The sequence below is a fragment of the Acomys minous genome, assembly GCF_964271855.1.
Source record: "Acomys minous genome assembly, chromosome: 15".
Lineage (NCBI taxonomy): Eukaryota > Metazoa > Chordata > Mammalia > Rodentia > Muridae > Acomys > Acomys minous.
Window position 1 is genome coordinate 85,035,772 of NC_140497.1, and position 17,449 is coordinate 85,053,220.

General features: G+C 42.2%; 1 protein-coding gene across 20 annotated transcripts in view; it reads left to right on the forward strand.

The window, feature by feature from the left end:
* Positions 1 to 17,449, forward strand: part of GRIP1 (glutamate receptor interacting protein 1) — a 625,712-nt gene that overhangs the window by 543,023 nt on the left and 65,240 nt on the right. For all 20 annotated transcript variants that reach the window (XM_084760597.1, XM_084760582.1, XM_084760588.1 and 17 more), the window contains 2 exons: positions 6,445 to 6,514; positions 8,408 to 8,553. In XM_084760597.1, coding sequence (XP_084616723.1) covers positions 6,445 to 6,514; positions 8,408 to 8,553 — 216 coding nt within the window. The remainder of the gene's footprint in view (positions 1 to 6,444; positions 6,515 to 8,407; positions 8,554 to 17,449) is intronic.

Sequence of the window (17,449 nt, forward strand, 5' to 3'; positions counted from 1 at the left end):
CGCCTCATAAAGCCTCTGTGTTCAAAAGTAGCCCTCCATCATGGGAGCCATGTATGCCCTCGGTGTGTCCAGCTACACTCCAACATGAGAGCCATATATGCTCTTAGTGTTCCCAGATACCCCTCTATTATGAGAGACATGTAGTCCTTGGTGTGTCTAGCTACACATCAGACCTGATTGAGTTTAAAAAAAAAATTGGATTTGGTGAGCGGTTTTCTTAAGTTCTTAATGAAACATTCACAGCACATTAGGACCAGAAATTACTTTCACTTGATGTGTGATAATATGGAATGATTTATTATGGTGGATGAGGTGGGGTAAACCAATGTAAAGGACTGGGTTGAGGGATACAGCCACACCCTGGTGCCCTTCCACTCTAGCCAGTGCCGAATCACAGCTGCTGCCTCCCAACAAAGCCACCTGCTTGCTTGTCAAGTCAGAGAATCTTGCTTGTCTTTGGCCTGTGTGTGCCCTTGCCGTGAAAGCCTTTTTGACATTGACATTTCTCTTGGACATTGCAACAGGGGTTTGCCCCTGCTACGCAAGACGTGGCACTCTGCAGTTGTGTGTGTCTTCTTGCTTCCTCCTCCCTGCAGCCTCACGATGGCCCATTTTACAGAAAGGAATAGAATGGCTCAGCAACTACCCAAAGACCCAAACCTAATAGAAGGCAAAATAAATAAGGATCCCAACACATTCTGTCAGCCTGAACACTGGCTGTCCTCATACCATTCAGCCCTGTCACCACCTCTTTGACGAACCATCCCAGAACCTAGATCAGAAATGCAAAAGGCGGCATCCTACATATGCAGCCAATTTCTTCATCTTCTTTCTGACACGTGACTGAATTCATTACAGAAACAAAGGTTTCATTTTTTTTTTATAAAATTATAAAGGGAGGTTATATGATAGACACAACAAATTTTCGTCTTTCCTATAAAAATAAGTTTCAGTGAAGATGGTCAATGATTTTAACATTTCTGAGCTTAAATCACGGAGGGTAAGCACATACGATCTTGGCATGAGAAAATGTGAGATTTTTTTTCAATGGCAAAATCCTGTATGAAGATTAAGAAAAGGAAAACAGGGGCTGGAGAGATGGCTCAGAGGTTAAGAGGCACTGTCTGTTCTTCCAAAGGTCCTGAGTTCAATTCCCAGCAACCACATGGTGGCTCACAACCATCTATTACGAGATCTGATGCCCTCTTCTGGCCTGCAGGCACACATGTGGACAGAATACTTACTGTACAAATGCAAATAAGTAAATCTTTAAAAAAAGAAAAAAAAAAAGGAAAACAGACGACAGCAACATACTCTGGCAGGGAACCTCAATATATCTTATACTCCCAAAAGCATCAAGAATTGGTGGTGTCCAGAACTTGGGTGTATAAAAAATGATGCTATAGCTCAGACAATAGTGTTCGCTGGGAGTTAAGAATGAATGACGTCATCTGTAGAACACCTTCTCCAACCAGGTGTAACGAGGTGTATAAGAATGCTGGTGTAGCTCCGACAGTAGGGTTAGTTGGAAACTAAGAATAAATGAATGAGTCTATAGGAAACCTTCTCCCTCTCAGTGTGACTGTCCCTCAGGAACTCTCAGAAGCTTTGAGCTTTGCATCTTCAAAAGCAGGAACTAGTGAACTCTCTAGAAAAGGGGACTGCAACTAAACTCTGCAGAAAAGCAAACAAATTGGGTGCTCTGTCACTTGTTTCTGGACGCTGTCGACAGAGTCATGCTAAAGTGAATAGCAGATGCTGAGCATGCAGAGATTGTTTGTAATGAACCGTGCTGTTGGAGGAATGAGGATAAAGGGACGTGGCGATGATCTGGGAAAGAAGAGAATAAACCCCTGTGGTTCATAAGACAAAGTAAACAGAATGCCTAAGACTGAAAAATAAAACTGTAATGTTATATGTTGCTTCACAAGCGGAATCAACCAAAGCAATTGAAAGTGTGTGTTCCCTAAGCTAATGGGGAGAGATGTCCCCAACAAACTGATTACAAATAGAAACTACTGCACACAACATAGCAATACAGTACATGGTAATGTGGGTTTTTTAATCTGCAAACTCATGACCCATGGGAAGCTGTGGCTTGCTGCCCTTGCACAGCATCACGAGAAATTGTTATGCCACATGTTTCTAACTTCACATATAGCATCTACTGAAAGAAATTGCCTTCATGCTATCAAATTTCAAAGGCACAAATGAAACACCTTAAAGGAAGCAATCATCTGTATTTGCATCTGGGGAAACAGGACATTGAAGGCTTGCTTGTGTACAATTTCCAACTGAATTCTGTGGACTTGTAATTTTTGACAAGTACAAAGTAAGAGCAGCTACAATGGCTCAGTTGTTAAGTGCTTGCCTTTCAAGCATGAGGACCCAAGTTCCATACATATAAAAATGCTGAGTGTGGCAGCATGCACTTATAATCCCAGCAGTGGAGAGATGGAGACGGAAAGATCCCTGGGGTTTGCTGGCTAGCCAGTATATTTGAGTTGGTTAGTACCAGGTCAGTTTGAAACCCTCTCAAAGCAGGTGCATGGCGTAACTGATAGTGACACCTGAGTTTGTTCTCTGTCTTTCGCATAGACTCAGACACATACAAGTGTATATATATATATACACACACACAACTTAAAATCTATTTATGTACATATACACATATGTATGTTTATATATACATAATACATACATACATATGCATATATACATATATATTCTGAGAAGCATTATAGTGTTTCTTTATGAGTTACAAGAATATGCATTTGTGAGAAACCTAAAAAATATCAACTATGTAAATAGACGACTGTGATGAGCCTGAGCAAACTTGTAGATGACTCATATATGCCTGCTTGAATGCATTAACAGTGACACTGAAGATATGAGAGGGTTTTGAGTTAAAATTACTAAGTATAAATTGAAAAGGGCACTACTGAGTTTGACCTCCACAGTGTGGCATAGTTTCATACCGCTGGCCTCTTGTCCTCTTTCAGTTCTGTTTATTTGGCCAATCGCATTGAGATCTCAAGGAACTACTATTGCCTGTCCTTGGTTGTCAGAGCATGATCTTTGCTTGCTGTTCCTTTGTAAGTTACCCTCTTGATGAATCTGCTGTAGACTAGCATCCCCCCCACACACACACATATTCACACACCCTCTGGAGCACTGGTATGGCTACTTCAGTAGAAGTGACATCTCTGAAGGAAGAACACTATTTTGTGTAGCCTTCTACCTTTTCCAAACCTACTTCATGTGAGGTCCTTTAATGCTTATATCTCCCTTCCAACCCACCTACCCTCGATAGGAGAGAAAAAGGGTTAATAGGAACAGGAGAAGTAGACCTTTGTGGACTCAGTTCCTGGGAGTGATTCCCCTAGCATAGTAGTCAGAATTTCAGCAGACTAGAAATTCCACCAAAGTTGCTGCTAAAACCTGAAACAGCAGCCAGAACCTAGAGCTTCAAAGCATTCTCTGGCGTGGTTCTCTTTAGAAGCTTCCTGTTTGGGGCATATATATGAGAGGATATATATATATATATATATATATATATATATATATATATATATATATATATGTATGTATGTATGTATGTGTGCGCGCGCGCGCGTGTATGTGTGTGTCCTCTCAGAGTCAGTACTAAGACTGCATTTCAGCTGGCAAAAAACAAGATGTGTGTGTGTGTGTGTGCGTGCGTGCGCGCACGCGTGCGCCCTGTCAGAGTCAGTACTAAAATGCATTTCAGCTGGCAAAAACCAAGACCCCACACGAGGTGATTCATCTTCTAGTGGATAAACATCACCTGTTCTCTCACAAGTCTGTTCCCCATCCCACACTTGGGATCAAAACAAAAACATGTGTGCATCCACTGCAATTTCACTCCTCGTGACCTCGTGAGATCTAAGGAGCCCTGTGTGTCCTGCTTAAACCATTTTCTCTAAGATTTCACAGCCAGAGCCCAGTGCAGAAATCCCCAGCTCACAATTCAGGAAATATGTCCTAAGTAAGCGCATGATTCTGTGGACAATTCCAGTCAAACCCAAAGAACTGAGTCAGAGTGTGTGTTACTCTTTCTAGAAGGGCCACAGCTCACAGTGAGATGAGATGAATACAGTGACAAATGGAAGGCTGAAGGCTCCCTCTAAACACTGGAAAGGGAAAGTGAGGTCAATGTGGCTGGGTAGTGATAACGAAAAACACTCCTGCAGACAGCATCCTGTGATGAGTCACATAATCCTCTCAACAGAAACTCTCAGGTAAAGACTCTGACTGTTCATCAGCTGAGGAACTGAGGCACCTGAGGACATTGTCCCCAAGCAACCAACCCAGAAGCATTAGAGCCAGGACTTCATTTCCAGCCATTATGGCCGTCAAAGGCCATTTCTTAATCACTACATGACATTGTCCTTCTGGTTTTCTAATGTTGTGTATCTGTATAAAATCTACTAATATCTAATAATAACGGTCTGCTTGGTAGATTTTAGAACAGTATGAACCTAGCAACATATGCTTGGCTTATTTTCTAGGCAGAGAAGGATAGAGGCTTTTGTGGTAGAGTGTATCAACAGCTACTAACTGCTCGAGAATTCATTGGCACATCTGTGTGCCTGGTAGTGACAGAGGCAGTGCCCTTATAGATCTGCATTACATGTCTGTGTTCAATATCTTCACTCCAGTGAGCATACACCAAGAAGAACTTTTGATGTGCCAGATATGGATACAGTTAAAGCAGAAAGAGGACAGTCTGTAAGACAAGGGTGGCTGCCATGTGCATGTAGGTGTATAGAGCACATGACGTTTCCGGCTTCTAGGGAGAACTGTGTATGTTTGTCCTCTGTGCAGATACCATTGTCCTCTTTCACAAAGAGGGGCAGGTTCTTCTCCTGTTGCTGGTTTTCTGTGGGTCATTTCTGTGTAAATGTGGGTCTTTTTAATTCAAAAGAAACTCTTACACAGGTTGATATAAGATAGTAACTACAGGTTGGCATGATGCTGTGCAAATTCATTGACAGAAGAATAGTGCTTTCATGTAATAAAGGTTTATTATTTGGGGTTTGTGTGTGTGTGTGTGTGTGTGTGTGTGTGTGTGTGTGTGTGTGTGTGTGTGCCCAATGCACACTACTTTTTATCTTAGAATATGACAAACATCTATCAATTTTACTGATATCATATTCTAAAATAAAAAGTTGTTCAGTATGTAGGTAAGTCATATCAAATCATAGAGTGAAAGTTTAAATGATGAGCTAATTGTAGATAGTAGACTGTTCTGTATTCTCTGCTGTGAGCTAAGGATCTTCACTGAGCGCACTCTCATTAACATTTACTCAGGACTAATTGTGATAGTGGGCAAGGCACTGGTGGTGTTGGTTTTTCTTTAAATACGATGATGAGCTGTTAAACCATCTGTTCTTATGCATAAACATTTTTCTGGGATTCAGATGGGATTATAGGATATGCAATGGTTCTATGATTATTATGGGATGCTCAGCCTGTTTATAATAAAATCTTACTTCAGGGGCCTCTTAATGATCTCTAAAAGGAAATCATTGCAGGCTTCAGGTTGGCAAAACATCTTCTCTCAGGGGCCACTTGTTTTGTTCACAAATGTTGATATCCTAAGTGAAATCTAAAGTCCACAGCAAAGATGGTTTCTTTGTGTCTCTCTGGGCTCTGTAACTCATAGCCACCGTTAATTTCAAGGAAGTTTCTTTTAAAATGTTTTTTATCCTTGTCAAATGGAAGTACTACTGCCAAATTTATAAAGGTCATTGTGATTGATAATAATTTTATGTGCTATTTAATGGATGCTATATGTGTATGCTTAGAATTTATACAGATGTATTTGGTTAATTAATAAAATATTTACTATAGTAACAAAATAAGCATGCACATCCCAAAACACTGTAGAGATTTATAGGTATGAATTTGTGGGTAGAACATAAAGATTTCTGTAGCCCACCCACCAAAAGATTTCCTGCTGGATAGCATGAACTTGAAAGCAGTACTTAGTGCCCTATTCCCTCCCAGTGCACTCAAGTAGCTGGGTGAACTCTCGGCTGCAGAGGTGTCCCCTTGACAAGAGGCATGGCAGAAGGGGCAAGAGGCAGCCCCACATTTAGTATCTCCAAAGGGAACTGTTCTAAACTGATTTATTCTCCTGTTGAGGAGCCAACCTAACCGGAAGATCAAATCTCCAACTGCTTTCTCCAATCGCAAATTTAAACAGCCATCTTGCTTTTCAGCATATAAATACTTTTATGTGAATATTTTTTGCAGACCTAGTATGAACACTTTCCAATCATTTGCTGGGTGCCTTTGATTTACATATAAACTCTTACTGGTGTTGAAAATTATTGTCAGGCAGGAGGGACCATATGGTCTCTCTGGTGAGTGCTGGGTATAAAGATGTGACTGCTTGTTCTATCTTTGTTATTACAGCACCATCCAGTAGGAAGCCAGGGGACCCTCTTGTCATTTCAGATATCAAGAAAGGCAGTGTGGCACACAGGTAAGGAGTGCGTGTTTTCTTATTCACCTATTCCTCGTTGTCAGTGTATTTCTGTACTCTAGAGCTGAGAACAACTTTTAAGGTATTTTATAAGTTCAGCATGAACATTTTCTTCATCAATTATCTTCCACCCTCCATTTTCCAGTTAAACCTCAAAACCTACCCTGTTCTGAGAAGTACCTCTCCTAACAAATAGCTTATGCTAGGTACCGTCGTGTCCCCTTGGGCAAGTAAGACTTTTGAACCTCCATTAATGTTTATATTCCTGTTCTAATTTCCTTTCTGTTGGTGTGATTTTAAAAAAAAAAGGGAGGGGGGGGAGTCTGACCAAAAGCAGCTTAGGAAAGGATTTTCCTAACACTTTCAGATCATAGTCCCCCTATCGAGTGAAGACAGAGTGGGGTGTCAAGCAGGAGGTTGGAAGCTGTACCTACCAGTTCCCATGACACACCACTTCTAACCAGAGGACTCACAGTCATGGAGGCTCAGCAGAAACTGTGGAGGAGTGCTGCTTGCTGGCTCATCTGCAAGCTCATGCCCAGCTAGTTTTCTTATAAAGCCTCAAACCACCTGCATAGGGAATGATGCTGCTCATAGTGGTCTAGACACTCCTAAACCAATTAACAATTGAGAATGTGTCACAGGCATGTCCACAGGCCAGTCTGATCTGGGCAGGCTCTTGACTGCCAGTCCTTCCTTAGATGACTCTAGGCTATACCACATTGACCATTAAAGCTAAATAGAATGGTCTCCTCCTTGGTCTCTATACATCTAAATAAGACAGTCTCTCTTGTTTTGTTTTGTTTTTAAATTTCACAGATAAAAGTACATTTTAAGTAAGCAAGCAAGCCAATATAATACAGTTAACTTTCCTCATGTTTTTCAAGTACAAACCTTTAAAAGTCCTACCTGTTATCAAAAAGGAATGTGTCATTAAAAAAAAAAAAAACATTTTAACCACTAAAAGGTAGAAAGGGCATTGTAGGAGTTCAGACATATGTGATAGGCAATGCTGTAGTGACAAGAAACTTACTAGTATCGTGGATCAAAGAAGGGCAGAAATGTGTTTATCGTGTAGCAGGTGGAAAGTGGGCAGGGAATCCAGAGCTGGGAAGCCATCCTACCTTATTTTCCATCCCTATCTCCTATCTGTAGCTAGAAGGGACTTGGGGATGCTGAGAGAGCCTGTATTATCTGTCATAGGGGACCCAGCAGAAGAAAGGAGAGATTAGATATTGGGGAACAATTTCTAGACCACTACCCAGACATAATGCATAAAAGATAACTCTATAATGAACACATATGCACTGCATTCTCTTTCTCTTTCTCATTGCATTACGATCTTTAGAGACTTTGAACAGACCTGCAATTGGTCCAGAACCTGTACTGCTCTTTCTGAGACCACTTTCCGGTAGTTATGTCAGGTCCATCTATACCTTTGTCCTCTTCTCCAGCCACAGTGAGTTTAGAGGTACATGAAGAGTCAAGCTCTTAGACCTCAGTTCCCAGTGACTCTGGCCCACCTTGACTTCCCTCATGCCCTTAGCTCTCTCCTCAGAACTGATGGCAATGCATCAAGAGTGTTCATCAAGACTGAGAGGAGCACAAGGGTATTTGGGTCTCTGGTACCTGGTGCCCCCTACGGAACACTGGACTTACAAAGTAACTGCCTAGGTTAAACTGAAGAAAGCATGAGGAAAATGTTTTAATAATATGCAATTTACAATTACAGCAGAGGGAAAGTGGATGCATGTCAATAAAGTAGATTTTTAAAACAGTTGACGAGCTTTCGCTCTCACAGTCATTAGAACCTGACATTATGCTCAACTCCTCTTAAAATGGGCTGCATGCGGAGCGCTCACTGCTCATGTGGTACTGTGCACTTATTAACAGAACTGGGACTCTGGAACTTGGAGACAAATTGCTTGCAATAGATAACATCCGGTTGGACAACTGTTCCATGGAAGATGCGGTCCAGATCCTCCAGCAGTGTGAAGACCTGGTGAAGCTCAAAATCCGCAAAGATGAAGACAACTCAGGTATTGGCAGCATCCTTTTCTCAGAGGACTGTCTTTTCTAACGGCCCATCTGCCAAAAAGATAATGAATCTTGATGCTTTTCATGTAGCAGCTGGATTATGATGTTGTAACTGTTTTATGCGGTTGTAGGGGGTCTTCCCGTTGTGCACGGAGTGTTGGGTGGACTTTAAATGATGCCTTCAAGTTTTATAACTAAGATTTCTTTTTATAAAAATTACAATTATATTAAAATGATTTCAAGACTGAATATTACTCTAAGGCTAATCTAAGACAACGGAACTGGTTGTTCCAGAGTTTGTTGACATTATAGCATATAACCATGGGTGAATGTTGCATTTTTAACTTCACAAATATTTAACTAGTTTTCAAACTCGATGTTTTTCTTTGTTATTTCAGTGATTTAAATAGAATAGATGGTAGTGTCATGTTTCATGAAAAGATAGCTTTATTTAGATTGTTATCTCCCTTTGAATTATTTCCTTAGAAAACCTCTCTAAAGCCAGGGTTACAGAATGAGAATAAATGGAAATTCTGGGATCCGTCACACATTCCACCCCATCTTTTTGTAAGGGTCATGCCCATTCTGTGGGCCTCTGTAATGTGTGGGCAATGCTTCTCAGAGCCCAGTAGCCCCCAGCGTCTCCGGGGCAGGGGGGACAGCTTTGGAAATACACACCCTGGGCATTATCTCCTGGTGGAGTCCAGGCTTCTTGTTTGACAAACGTCAAGGCAATGCTAGCAGTAACGGGAGGCTTGTAATAGCCCTGCAATAGAAGCCAGCTCATCTGCTCATGATAATAACTTGGAACTAATTGAAAAAGCCCATTGACTGCAATAACTCACTAATATGGAAATTATAGGAATCTGTATCGTAAAGATTTAATCGAAAAGGTTGGCAATCTTACCAGCAGGATCAAGACCCTTCCTACGAATGCAATTCTATGGATTATGGTTTCAACTTTTTATTTCTTTATACCTACAGTATATAATTTTCTACTTCCGTCTTGCTTTTCCATTTCTGAGACCAAATATCTAATAAAAGCAATTTAGGACAGGGTATATTTAACTTACGGTCAGCTGGTAAGGTGAAACATCATGGCAGAGGGGTGTGGGGAATTTAAGTTGCCTATATCTCATGGCAGCCAAGAATCAGAAATGCAAACAAGAAGGGTCCAGGGACAAATTATACCCTCCAAAGTGATGCCCAGGGTTCTATTTCCTACAGTCAGCTCTTCTTCCTCCTGGCTCATGCATTATAAACCCACCAAAGGCTTAACTCCTTGGTATGATTAGTCCTGCCATGACTTAATTACCTCTCAATACTTTTCCACTAGCTTGAGGTGCAAGCCTTCAACACATGTGCCTGGAGATGGCAGGGCGGGATCCATTTCATGCTCCAACCAAACACACCACTTCTGGCTTCCGAAGGGCTCAGAGCCAACTCAAGATACAAGCTGCATTCAGTCTGGACTCTAAGAAATCCCAAAATCTCAAAAAAAAAAAAAAAAACCCACTATCTAGCATTGTATAAAAGCCCACGTTCATTCTTTTGTGAGACCCAAGGCAGCAAAATCAGCCTCACAGAACAACGTTAAGGTCTGTGGCCAACATGAGCAGTAATAGATCCACAGGACACAGAGCTGCAGCAGCCTCTGAGTTTTTGTTAGCTGAGCTCAGAGAAAACACTTTCCCTGGCAGCCTGTGCAGGAAAGGTTCCCTGGAGCGATCTTCTCCAATCAAAGTCTTTCAGAGGCTTTATATCTTTGTGCCCTTGAGCTGCTGATGGATGGGAACTGGATGCTTCCTGAGATGCAGCCACAGCATCTTTCTTGTTGTCCCAGTGCAAAGTACCTGGCGAGGTGTTTTGGTGCTAGTCTGCTCAGCAAGCTGACTTTATTTTCAGCCTTAAAGAGCTCTTTTTTTTTTTTAACCTAAACTCCCAAGTTATGCAAACCCTTCTGCTCTACCTTTTCCTCCTGACTCTCACCATAAGTCCAGATAAAAGCAACGAATGATATCCATACCACGCTAAAGACTGTGCTATCACATATCTACTCCGTCAGATTAGTCTGTAACCATTAAACTTGGCATCTCACAAGGTATCAGGGCATGGAAAATAGTATGTGTTCTTTGCCAGACTGTAACATACAAGCTCCCACTCGTGAGTGTCCTCAAGTCCATCTGAAACCTCATGAGCAATTGACAATAATCCTATCGTCATTGTGGCCTTCAGTGCTCTCCCCAGGCCCGCCTAGTGTGCTCTTTATACAGAGTTTAAGCTTCTCTCTAAACCTTGCCTCCAAACTTTTCCATATTCCTCCCACAAGTCATTTCCACAGTCAGACATTGCATAATGAAGAAGTTACGAAAACTACTTTGCTTGGGAGCGTGACCTCCCTCTGACAGCCCTCCCTCCTGCCACCGGGACAACGTACCTGATAACAAGAACAGCCTGAAGAAGGAAGGGTTGATTTTTCACTCACACTTTTAGTCTGTGGCCAGCTAGCTGTGTCATTTCTGGACTCTGGTGAGGAAGTCACAGCCCAAAGGCATGGTGGAGCCATGCTGCTCACCTGACAGCGGTGAGGAAACACAAAGACAAAAGGACAAAACCAGAAAGACAAAACTATTACATTCAAAGGCATCCTCCTAGTGAAATACTCTTCCCACATGGACTCTACCTCCTAACAGCTGGGTCGGTATGAATTGATCAGTGTGTCAATCCATTGCTGAATGTGCTGCCCTCATGTCCAATCATCTCTCACAGCACCTCCAGATTGGTGGGCGGAGCCTTCAGTGCCAAAGACCATCAGGGGAGATGCTTAATATTCAAACTGTAACACTTTCCAGTGTTGTTTGATTGTTTCCGCTTCAAAATTAATATATTTAACTGATACAGAAAATGAACTGCCCATGCTAATGAAGAAATATCATGTTTATATATACGGACACATTATAAATTATTTAAACCAAGTTAAACAAACCTATCTCCTCAATCATTAATCATTTCTTTATTGTGAAAACTTTCAAAATGTTTCCTTCTACCTTTTAAAGTGTTTATTGTCATTTAAAGGGTGCAAGTGAAATGGTGATTTATTCTTACTAGTGTAGAATTTAAAGAACTTTATCCATCTTTTAAAGATCAATTTTAATTTTCAGGTGAGTGTAGTATGATCTGTGTGTATGTGTGTGTGTGTGTGTGTGTGTGTGTGTGTGTGTGTGTGTGTGTGCGCGCGCGCGCGCGCATGTGTGTACATCTGCCGGTGCCCTAACTGGGGAGAAGAAAGCATCAGATCCCCTCGTGCTAGAGTTACAAGAAGTTGTGAGCCACTTGACATGGGTGCTGAAAACCAAACCCAGGTTCTCTGGGAGAGCAGTGTATGCCCTTACCTGCTGAGCTGTCTTTCCAGCCCCACTTTATCCAACTATTGATTTCCAATGATTTAAACTTTTCCCTCTCTGTAATTAATAACCGACTTTTATCATGTGCATGTAGTTCTGTTTTCATATAAAAAAACTACAAAGATGCTTTATATGGTTAGTAAGCTTAAATTAAACGGTCACAGCAACACATGCCACTGACATAAATGTGCTTGAGAATTGGTTTAAGACCCGTGTTACTTCTCTCATCACTGTGATGAAGTGTGCATAGAGTAGAAAACTGAAAGGGAGGAACCATTCAGTCTGGTTCACGGTGTGGGGAGTCTTTGTCCATCCTGTAAGGAGGGCGTGGTAGAGAAGAGGAACTGACATGGCGGTAGGAATATTGGATCCCAGCTACTAACCTCATGGCAGACAGGAAAGGCCTGAGGGACAAGAGACAGCTCCCAACAACACGCCCTGCTGACCTGCTTCTTCCAGAACCTCACACACTAGCACCACCAGCTGGGCAGACCACACAAGCCAGAGGAGGGTAATTTATATCAGACCACAACAGGAAAAACTATTTTTTTATTTTTTTATTTATTTTAATTTTACAACTAAAGTCAGAATAGGAAATATGGTATATAGGGGAACAAAAACAAAAAGATATCTATTTTTTGAGACCATTCTATGGCATTGCTTTGTATATTTTATGACAGAAGATAGAGTGACAAAATAATGCAGTAAATTGCCCAAGACTGATTTTAAATGCACTATGCATATGTGTCATGTAAAAATTAATTATCATTTATATGAGTACATAATTTCATCCCCAAACTCTCAGGTTTCCTGGTACTGGGAAACAGAGAGGAGGCAAGGAGGTAGAGTCCCAGTATCCCCTTTAAGGACATGCCTTTAATGACCTAACTTCCTTCATTTTGGCTCCGTCTCCTGAAGGTCCTGTCACATCCTAGTGGTGGCACAGACTGGTAACCAGATAAAACTAGTAGCCGTTAACATGGGTGCCTTTAGGGACAATTATCATTAGAGTCATAATGCCAACCAGTTAAAAAAAACTTGTCAGTGTTCTAGAACCTTCTCATAGCTAAATCATAATAGGTCTAGAGATCAGTCAGGTCGAGCCATATGTGTAATGTTTCTATTTACAGTAAAAGAAAAAAACAGCAATTACTTTCATTGATGTAGTAAGAGTGATGATCACATACAAATATATTTTGTAAGCAGCGTTTTAAATGTGACCAAGCGTGTACTCACTATTTCCCAGACACTGACTTTCTACGCCAAGTTTGCACCCCCTCTTTTCAAAGTTGCTTCCACAGTACTCATGGAATAAATGAAATAAATTTAGGGAGCTTGTTTCACAAAAAGGCTAAAGCCTCCAGCATCAACTGGGTTCTGTCCTAACGAAGAGGCCCTGAGGGGGGGGCGAGGGGGGAGGTTGGGGAAACCTACTTAGTCTGATTTGCCCAGCTCAGCAGATCCCAGCTTCCTTCCTTGCAGAGAGAGAAAGCCCACTCGGGGATGAAGATGCTGGCTATGCACAGCTGGCGATGTGTCCCGTTTCAAAGCCAGCTGTGCAGACCCGTTGGCAGGACTTACAGAAACAGCGGCTGAGCACCTGCAGAGCTCCGTCCTGGTCTAAGTCGCTGGTTTCCTTTGATATATGTCTCTCTCTCCTTTCACATCCTTCTCCTATAATCCCTATGCCTAATATTAAGGTAATCACCATGCTTATTAAATATAATCTCTTTTCTTTTAAATCCTAAATCTTTTTTATTGGAAAACACCACATGTACACCAAAAAAAAAAAAAAAAAAAATACGAGTATACATGTTGCCAGGAGGAGCAGACTTACTCAAGCCATGTTTTCTCAGATTGACGTGCCAAAATGTAGACCCCATTCAGAGAGGTTTGACTAACATAACCATTTCGAAATTATCATCCGACTGTCCGTTTTGAAGAATTAACACAGCCCTACCACTCTCTGCTCTCCTGAGATTGAAAGTATGACTTTGAGGGCTCCAGAGACGGCTCAGGAGCTCTAAAACTCATATAAATGCTGGGGGAGGGGTGGCCCACTTGTAATCCCAGCCTCATATGGTGGAGACAGGGCATCCCCCAGGCCAAGCTGGCACTAAGACTAACTGCTTCAGGGGCCTCAAGTTTGACTGAGAGACCCTGCTTCTCCTCCTTGGATAACATCAAAGACCAACTGACGGCACCTCCTGACACCAGACTCCACATGCGTGTGCTCAGGCATCCACATATGGTTATGCCTACACACATATAAAAGACATGCATGTATTCACATATGCTCATCAAACACACAAACTCATGAAAAAATGGAAAAAGAAATTACAGTTTGAGTAAGTGGATTCTTTTCCATGCAGCAATAGGCAACAAGAATAGCCTTCAAAGAAAAATAGGAAAAACCTCCATATTTAAAACATAAAACCTGGTTTCAAATTAGTTCACAGGGGCTCGTGTGGTCATAAATAGCACACATTTTAAGATCAGTCCTGATTTTAAAGTCTACGTCTATCGCATTTCAGCTGTGTAAGTTTACTGAAAGTTATTAAAAAACGGTGTGAGATTTGGCGCCACTTGCATGCACACATAGGAGTCGCAGACTTTCCTTACAAAGGCTGTGTTACTAGAGGGGTTAATGGCAGAGTCAACGGTCAATGAGCTAGGATCTGTTTTTATCATTATAATTATCTGCAAAAATCCCTTTCCCTCCAATTTGATCCTCAATCAAGATAAAAACTTAGCAGAAGAGGAACATTGCTCATTAGACTACTCACGGATTCTTAAAGCTTAACCTTGTGTTTCGTCTGAAGTCACACTGGTGAATTGTTAACACACTGAATAGTGGCCGTTCTTACATCTCAATGTTTTTTAATGCTATTGCTCAGAAATCTGGCTTATACTAATCCTGGGTTTCCCATACTCCCGATGTGTTGCATTTTCTCTTTTAACTGCCTATTCCTGTTTATCCTTCACTCACGCTTCCTTCACGGGTCCCAGAAAGTTAAGCACAGTGGGTGTGACGTGGTGTCCCATAAGCTAGGCAGCACTGTGACTGGGATGAACAGGTGCAGCTTCTGACTACCAGCCTTTCTTCCGGGTGCTAGTGCGCTGCTCTGCTATGTTCATAAGGATATGGTAGAATCATTCTAAATGGAGTCTTTGTTTTTCAGTCACGCTATCAGCAGTTTAAGGCTCATAGGGTACCAGGTATTTGTTTTGGGGACTGCCAGTTCTTAAATAATGAGGGTACAATCTCTATCTTCAAGGCAGTCAGCACCAAATAGGAGAAACAAGAAAAAATGAGTAATTGAAAATACACTGAGGGAGCTAAGGTGACAGCTCAATGTATGAAGTGCTACATGTGCAAGCATGAGGTTCTGAGCTTAATTCTCAGCACATGTGTCAAAAACTGGGCATAGGAGTGTATGCCAAAAATCCCGGCTGGGGAGGCAGAGACAGGGGGATGCCTGGGTCTTGCCAGTGCTAGCCACAGGGTCAAGCCCCGAGGTGCCTTGAGGAACCTTATCTCAAAAGAGAATCTGGAGGGTAATTGAGAAAGACACAAGACATCTATTTATGGCTTCCACATGCATGCACACACATGAACACAAACATGCCTACACACAGACAAGCATGATAAATAGCTATGTGAATAGACATGTATAGAGCAGCACTACATGTAAAAGTTCTTGAAACCTTAGGAAGCAGGGCACTTCCCCTTAGTTGGAGGAAGTAGGTCACTAGGGCATTGCCTTTGAAGGTTATACCATGAGGTGAACACCATCCTCCATCATACGCCACTTTTACCATGAAATTCCCTGCCTGAGCACATGGAGCCAAGCATGGGGCTGGACCCTCTGAGATGGTGAGCTCAAATAAATACTTGACGCTGTTATCACGGTGACTAATACACCACAAGATGGCAAGAGAATATGGAAGTATCTATTTTTACCCAGGAGGCTCAAGGAAATGAGTCCAACAGCCTTGAACTGAAAAGGGTTTATGAGGTGGGACAGGAAGCCGGAGAGAATGTGACCCATCCCGGCAGGGCCAATGTGACTGAAGCATAGAGTATGTGAATGTGCTTAGGAGGTGGTAGGAGGTGACATGGAAAGCTGTTCTAGAACATCACCACAGGAAGAGGTTTAAAGTTCACCCCCAGTCCTCCTCAAACGATGGCACCAGCCAAGGACAGACAATACATGCAGTGAACTTCAAAGCTCTACCCAGATCTACCCAGTGGACAGGACATTCTCCACACAGTTGAGTGGAGAGTGGGGACTGACTTGCACACGAACTCTGGTGCCCCATATTTGACCACGTCCCCTGGATGTGGAGGCCTGGTGGCACTCAGAGGAAGGATAGCAGGCTACCAAGAAGAGACTTGATACCCTATGAGCATATACAGAGGGAGGAAGTCCCCCTCAGTCACAGTCATAGGTGAGGGGAGTAAGGGGAAAACGGGAGGGAGGGAGGAATGGGAGGATACAAGGGATGGGATAACAATTTAGATGTAATATGAATAAATTAATAAAATATATTTTTTAAAAAGTTCACCCCCAAAGCTGCTATAACACTTTATATGGTGACTGAGTCCAGAGTAATTGCTTAGCGAACACTGGTTTTACTCACATTGAATGAGTCTGAAAAAAAAAAACCTGTCTGGCTAGCTTTATAGAATGAACAGCAAATAGACTGGCCTCACAGCTGGCCAGCTGGGAATCCCTGCAGATAGCTTTTCTGAGTACCAGTTTCCTCATCCACAAAGACGCATGTCTTAATATCTGTTGTGTAAGGTTGCTTTAGTGACCAAAGGGAGTAGGCTATATCTTAGCAATAATGCTTATACCTAGTAGTGCTATTAACAGCCGCAGTTCCTAAATGTGTAGGAACACTTGGAGCTTTGAGGGCTTTTCTCCCTCCAGATTCAATCGCGGCCCTTGTCTTTGGGAGCTCTGTGCCTTATCGTAGGAGTGTAAATGAACAGGCCAGGGGAGGAGGCACTTGTCCAAGGCTGCAGGACAGTGGCCACTGCTCAGTCCCCAGGTCCACAAAGACACACGTAACTCTTGAAACAAAATCCATCGTTTTTGGCTTGACTGTGTCAAGGACTGTGTCAAGGACACAGTCAAGGACTGTGACAAGGTCATGAAATAGACTTTGCACATGTGGCTGGGTTCTAAGGGAGAAGCCAGTAGAGACCTGGGCAGGGTGGGGGTAGTGAGGGACGGATTTGTGCAAATTAATATAAGTGTATCCAGGAACCTATGGTTTTCAAGGCTGTGCACTGCACCACTGTCTTTCTGTCTGTTAAACAGGCAGCTGAGAGTGTTTTTGTTTGTTTGTTTGTTTTCCCCTCTATTTGAATCATCTTCCTTTCTGGTACAAAGTTTGTTTGTAGACTCTGTCGTTTCATCGCTTTGTCTTCTTCATGGATTCGCATGTTTGTGGAAACCTATGTCCAGGCCTTCGCTTGTCCTAT